At 42.9% G+C, this 7,412-nt stretch overlaps 1 protein-coding gene across 1 annotated transcript in view; it reads right to left on the reverse strand.

Moving 5' to 3' along the window:
* The window catches only part of LOC126995340 (uncharacterized), a 112,046-nt gene extending 106,666 nt beyond the window's left edge, over window positions 1–5,380 (reverse strand). The window contains exon 1 of the mRNA XM_050854820.1: window positions 5,271–5,380. Within this exon, the coding sequence (XP_050710777.1) occupies window positions 5,271–5,375 (105 nt within the window). The 5' untranslated portion in view covers window positions 5,376–5,380. The remainder of the gene's footprint in view (window positions 1–5,270) is intronic.
* Between the last annotated feature and the right edge of the window lie 2,032 nt (window positions 5,381–7,412).

A 7,412-nucleotide genomic window follows, 5' to 3' on the forward strand; every position in this document is an offset into this window, starting at 1 on the left:
ATTCGCCGACGACACCAAATTAGGAGGTACGGTAATGAACAGTCAAAGTTGCGAGAATATTCAATCAGACTTAATAAGACTTACCGACTGGAGCGAAAAATTGCAAATGAGTTTTAACGTAGATAAATGTAAAGTAATATTTTTTTTTTTACAACAAAGGAGGCAGCTCAAGGGCACACAAAAAAAGAAAACAATAATAAAAAAAAGCCCGCTACTCGCTGCTCCTAAAAAAGAAACAAAAGATGTGGCCGAAAGCAGGATCAAATAATGCACATAGGTGAAAAAATCCTAACTTTAAATATCAGATTCAAAGACATGAGCTTAGCGAAGTAAAACAGGAAAAAGATCTTGGTTTCATTATCAGTAACACTCTTAAAATGAGTGATCAATGTTCTGCAGCGAGTAAAAAAGTCAATATGATGTTGGAATTAATATCAAGAAACTTTGATTATAAATCACCCGAACTTATGAAGAGATTATATTTAGCATTTGTAAGACCACATCTAGAATACGCCGTTCAGTTCTGGTCACCTAACTAAATCAAAGATCAAGTTTTGCTAGAAAGGATACAGCGACGAGCAACCAAACAAATTCAAGCGCTCCGAAACTTGCCATATGACGAGCGTTTAAAGCGTTTAGATATGTTTTCCCTAAAAAAGCGAAGGATAAGGGGACTTAATTGAAGTGTTCAAAATCCTTAATGGATTCGACAACATTAAACCAGATAGTCTATTTCAGAGAGACACCAACGCAATAACACGCAGCAACGGTATGAAGTTAAAGGGAAACCGATGTAACACATTGGTGCGCAAAAGTTTTTTCAATAATAGAGTCGTCGATCACTGGAATAGACTCCCACCGTCAGTAGTTAGCGCGCAGAGTATCAATAGCTTCAAGTCTTCATTGGATAGGTACTTCAGGGATATAAGATTATACTGACCCTTCTTCGCATGTTTTCAGACAGATTGCAGCAAGACCTCAACCTAAATCCATATTATTCTCCCTTACAACCTAGATTGAAAGTAGCGTAAGTTAACATTAGAGTAAAGCAACAGTTAATGTCCGCATGACAGGTGGAGTGAGGTGTGGGTGCAGTAAGGTGACAGGTTACTGGTGCCGTGCCTAGTACCGCCGGTAAAACGAGGATCAAACCTCCACCTGTGCCCCTGAAACTACACCTCACCCATCGTGAGTATTAGGGGGGATCCTGAGGCTGCCCTGTGTAGGCCACTCGGCCGCTTCCAGTCTCCTTGTGTTTCTGTGTTCTTATGGTCTTATGTAATGAAGTCATTTTCCCCCACAGCTTAGGTTACCAGTAGCGTAAGTTAAGGGTAGTAATTTCCTCTTATTTCTCTCTTTACTGTAAAATTTCCATGGCCCTTTCTTCCTTAAAGGTACATGGTGTTCTCTTCTAACTATTTCCTGCCGGCATGTTGCCGGAGGGAGACGTGGGTGGGTAGGAGCCTTCATCTATTCTGTCCTGTCCTACCACACGTAGATTACTAGTAGTAGCGGTAGTAAACTGACACCCTCGTCATAGACCGATAGGTCTTCTGGTGTCTGTTCTTCCTATGTATTCTTATGTATTCCTATGTATTCTGCTCCTCCTCCTCTTCCTCCTCCTCCTCTTCCTTCTCCTCCTCTTCCTTCTCCTCCTTCTTTCTTCCCTCCTTTTCCATTTCCTCCTATTCCACCTTATAACTGAACACCATTACATCGACACGAACCTTTGGCTTCAGTCGAATCTACGAGCAACACTACAAAACAAAGAAGGGAAAGAAAATGGAATGAGAGAATAAGAAAAAGGATTTGCATATACACGGACAAGCTGGAGAATAAGAAAGAGCAAGAAGAAAGTGACAATTGAAGGAAAACGAAATGAAAGAAAGATATAAACGAATTTGCATACACTCACACATAAGCCCAAAGATATGAAAGGACAAGAAAAACGTGGTAACGAGGATGAAAAAACAAACAAAAATAATGTCCGCAAAAATACGAATATTTCCGGAAATCTTTATTCAGCTCATTAAGGTAAAAACAACAACACAACTCCCGCGTTACTTATTAAAAAGAGAGAAGGAGAGAGGGAAAGATATCATTTGTTACCCAATAATCACATCGCGGGAAGCAAACTTACATCGCGTCGCCCAAAACTTTGATAATGAACTCCAGCGCCTGCCCGCCACCAGCCACTCCCTCCCTCTCTCTCCCTCCCCCTTCCTCCTCCTCTGAGCAGTTCATTTGCGGTAAATTTTTGCTCGGAATTACATGAAACGATAAACCACTGTAATGAGTCGAACGTTTGTTTCCATTTCCCGTCCCCCAGAAATACGAAAAAGAAAGAAAAACACGAGACAAATGCAACGGGTGAATTGGATATAGGAAAAATGAACGGGGGAAGGAAGGAGGGGAGAAGTGGGGGATAGGAGAATGGGAAGAAGAGGGAGGGGAAGGAGGAAGAGGGGAAAGGAGGAAGGTGAGAAAGGAGAAAGGGGGAAAGGAGGAAGGGTTTTGATTAATTTATTACACGCAAGGGTGCCAAGCCTAGTACTTGTTCAGGATGCTAACTTGGATACAGGCGACTCGTGCCTCACAGGGGAGGAGAAAGAGAAGGATAGGAGGATGGGGGAAGGCAGGAAGAAAGGGGAGAAGAGGAAGGGAAAGGATGATGGGGAGGATAAGAGGAAGGGGAAAGGAGGGAAGGGAGACGAAGGAGGAGAAGGAGGAAGGGGAGGGAAGGGAGACGAAGGAGGAGAAGGAGGAAGGGGAGGATAGGAGGAAGGGGGAAGGAAGGAAGGGAGGGGAGAAGAGGGAAGGGAAGAAGTGGGGGATAGGAAGAAGGAGGAAGGCGGGAAGGGAGGAGAGGAAGGAGGAAGGGGAGGATAGGAGGAAGAGGAAGGCAGGAAGGGAGGGGAGAGAGGGGAGGGAAGTGAGTCCTTTATCAGAGAGTTGGGGAGGAAATCTCGTTTCATAGCGACGGGATAACTTAATGGGGAGATACTTCTGCAACTTTTATTACACGTTTGTTTCCGGGGATAAAACAAATAAACAGTTCTTGGAGTTAGTTATGCGTTTCCTGGAAGACCCCCTCGCTGTGTGTGTGTGTGTGTGTGTGTGTGTGTGTGTGTGTGTGTGTGTGTGTGTGTGTGTGTGTGTGTGCAATTGTGAACCTAGCAAACTATAAAGAGAGGAATAAACTAAACAACACAAGGATAATTGGAAAAAAAAGTTGTACATAGTGATGATTATTAATGTATACAAAATGAGGACAAAAATAAAATAAAATGCAACATACATCTATACGAAAAAAACATTAAAACTATTATGCTATATCAAGCTGCATATAAATGGAGCTACACACACACACACACACACACACACACACACACACACACACACACACACACACGAGTAACGCTACCTATTAAATTACGAGTCTCCCCTTCATCTTCAAACACACCCACCCACACACAACACAGGTACTCCCCACACCTATCGTTTACAGTAATACACATAAACCAAACAACCACCTCACCATTTTCATTCATAGCGGATTAGTGTAAATCATCAAGGTGTCAACCTCTCTCCGCGCAGTACTTAATAATTAACAAGCATTACATTACCATTTAAATTATCACTACACGACGTACACGCATTATTCATTAGCGGGTACCTGAGACAGCAAGGCCTCGAAATGCTGCCATGAAAACATAATGACAATAGTAACGTTCAACCAGCGCTCACGGCTTTGATATTCTCTTTCCCATGCGCCTTTTTGTCTTGCGGTAAAGGAAGCAGCTCAAGGGCTAAAAATAAATATAAACAAAAAAGTCCGTTGGCATTGCTCCTCTAAAAGAAAGTAGATAAGTGTGGCCAGAAGAGAAAGGCCTTGTCATTCATCTTTCCACCTCCGATTCCATTCCGTCCCGGTTGATTTGGTAATTTCTGATAGGCGCGTGGACGTCAGTTATGAGAAAGTATCGTGAGTGACGGGCTGGATGAGGTAAGGGAGCGAGAGGATGAGGAGGACGAGAAGGAGGAAGAGGAGGAGGAGGAGGAGGAGAAATAATAATATGCATGTAGACTTATCAGATGACAGGACAAAATGTGAAAATAATCTAAACATAAGAGGAAGTGTCAAAGAAAAATAACATACAAATAACTAACAAAATAAATAATCCAAGACAATTGTGGAGGGTTCGAAGAAAATAAGAAAAAAATAAGCAGTTTGCAAGAGGAAACGAAGAAACACGAAGATTTGAAGGAGTAGGAGGGGGGACAAGAGGAGGAAGAAAGGGAAAATAAACTAAGACGAGAGGGAAAAAATAAGAAGGGAAAGTTTCTGAGAAGGGATGATCGGATTATTACGGCCAGGTTGTGTTCAGGTGAGGGCAGGTACCGAGGGACAGCGTGAGCAGGTAAAACCTTCTAGTTTGTCAATAGGGAGCTTTGTATGTGCCAAGGTCCGCTGGTGACGCTGAATCCAGTGGCCTGAAGAAAACAAGTTTACGATAAAAATAATGGTAAGTAAGTTGTGAGTACAGCCACGTCGGAAAGAAGTAGACAGACCATTTATATTTTTCATTATAGTATCCCATGAAGATTTAGAAAACGGTGAAGTGATAGATGATGGTGTGTGTGTGTGTGTGTGTGTGTGTGTCAGCAGAATACAGTATAAATGAATTGATAGGAGAAAAGCATGCACCATTGCCTCTCACCTCCCTAAGTGCCAGTCCACCTCATTCGTCCCTGTTCGAACACACTGAACCAAGCAACGAACAAGTGAGTCATTTCATCAAACACGGTAACGAGGAGTTAAGTCGCCAAAATGCTACGCATCATGTACTTGCTTAGTAAAATTGTTCGGCTTTTTTGTTGCCTTTCTAACGAAACCATTGGCCAGAGGTACACAAATTAATCATTGTGGTGGGACATTGCTACGTCTGGCATCGGCGCGGCGCAGAGCCAGGCTTGCCAACGTGACCGAACTGCGCTGACTCGCGTGTATAAGCTGTCCACGTTTTACAATCAATTTTACGTCTTCAAGACCTTGAATCCCACCACATGTGCAAAGGGAAGGGAGATGTGCTCAGGGAGGAGGAGGAGGGCATTGATAACCGCCTTGGGGTGTTATGAGCGAAGGGGAGGAATACACTGCCTGTAGGGTAAGCACAATCATCGTATGGAGCTATCTGTCGTGACACGCCGCCAACTTAACAAGTAACAACGCACCCTAAGACACGGCCGACCCTCTAGCTGTTACTCACCTCGAGGCTCAGTTCCACGCCAGGCCGCTGCCCAGTAACGCACAAAAAAATCACACAACAGTAACAACACGACAAAGATGCTGCCCCGACGGCGGTAGGTGGCATGGTGGCCCTCGACTCCCCGCGAAACCCGGCTGGGAGTTACGTGACGCTCTCGCTGCTGCTTGGCTGGGACAAACAGAGATAAACTGATATTTTGTGTCGGTATTTTTTGTTGGTATGATTTCAATTCTTTCAAAATGATGTACAGCCACCGACAGAAGAACTATCTCTTCCTCTGCTAAGTCATGAAACTCAAGATTTAAGGACTCATGAACTGAAACATCAGACAAAAGAGTAAATTATTAGCTGACGTCTGGCAGTTACTGAGGCGGAATTAAGGGGGACAGGTGCAGGGGGGGAGGAAGGCCCCGGAGCGAGTATCGGGGTTAACGAACGTTGTGGTGATGGCATGTTCACGTTGGTATTTAAACATAATATGTAAGGATATTAAGTTATGAAATACATATTGCGTTGCTGTCTCTACGGTGATACACCACTTCGCATGACAGGAAAATACCAAGGCCAGCATTAGTTACAATACTGTATTCTGAATATCAATTATCATCGTATGCACAACAGCTTATTATTATTATATACGTTTGAACTAAACAATAAACAACCTTTCGCTGAAACTAGCAGAATGTGGTTCCTTACTCCTTGTCCCATATGCTAGTTAGAAGTAACGAGTGTTTTGTTGACATTAATTAACTAAAGTATCTATAAAGTTTATATGCATAATTATTTTTTCTAAGTCTGTCACCTACGCTGTCAGCGAGAAGAGTGAACCCGCTCCCACCATCACGAAAAAAACTTGAAATATCTACTATCGTAATGATGATAACTACAGACATTCGAATTCAGAAACGTCATTAACCACTTACACACATGAACCCAATACGGCTTCTTCACCAGTCAGTATGGTCCATATATTGCACTATTACGCCTTCCATTCTCTCTCTCTCTCTCTCTCTCTCTCTCTCTCTCTCTCTCTCTCTCTCTCTCTCTCTCTCTGTGTGTGTGTGTGTGTGTGTGTGTGTGTGTGTGTTATACAAACACACTGATGCCTTCGCTCGCGGCTCTGTATTGTGTTGTCAGGAACACATGTGGGCTGTGTCTGCCTGTCAAGGCCTCACTTCAATAGCAACAAAGTAAGCACCAAGGACACTAATCCCGCGCTGACCAGACACCTCCTCTACGTGACGCGCCGCCCAGCTGTGAATGTTTGCCTTCCCGCATTACAGAGTCGCAAGGGAAAGCTAATTCATGAAGTTTACCGTAACAAAAATACAGACAGTCACCGACATTCAGGGCAACAACTTTACTCACCCATCGTAACCAAACACACATTATTCTCATGCTGCATCACCCGACATTGGAATTTTCCATAAGAAAACAAACACAAACTTTCATCTGCTATAAAAAAAAAAAAACGAACATTTGGATTACTGCCAATCACATATTTACGATATCAACTAATGTGTTAAGCAAAATCACTTGGATGAATATATCTTTTTCTTTTATTAATCAGATGTAGTTAATATTCTACGAAAGGATGCATGCAAGCAGAGTATTGTGTCCACTCATGAAAAATAATTATGACTGCACGATATCCATTACCTGACGTCATTGCTGAGAGTATTACTGCAGCCGGTGATGGCGGTGCAGCACTTTGATACAGTGGCGCCTGGGCAGAGCGACAGAGTATTGCTGTCTCGCGATGAACCAAAAATGTTCCAGAAGTTGACTTGGCACTCAGATATTTGAACGTCGAATTGAAAGCCACGTGAAAGTATTTGCTATACGACAATAACGAGCAACACATAGTATTCAAAATGCCACGAAGTCATCTTGCAGTCGCTTACTGCCGCTCTTAACAATCCTGGAACAAATAACACGCTACACATAATCATACTCAGCATACATCATAATTTGCTGGCGCAGTTGTAACACCGCAGGTACGTAATGGAATCGATGTCTATAACTATATTTTCGCTAATGACGAAAATATATTTGGGTGCATAAACAAAATAAGCAGCGCGAGGAGTGATGGCTGCCTCGAGCATTAGTGACAGCAAAAGAATTTAATAATATTTTGTTCTG

The sequence above is a fragment of the Eriocheir sinensis genome, chromosome 8, assembly GCF_024679095.1.
Source record: "Eriocheir sinensis breed Jianghai 21 chromosome 8, ASM2467909v1, whole genome shotgun sequence".
NCBI classification, from domain to species: domain Eukaryota; kingdom Metazoa; phylum Arthropoda; class Malacostraca; order Decapoda; family Varunidae; genus Eriocheir; species Eriocheir sinensis.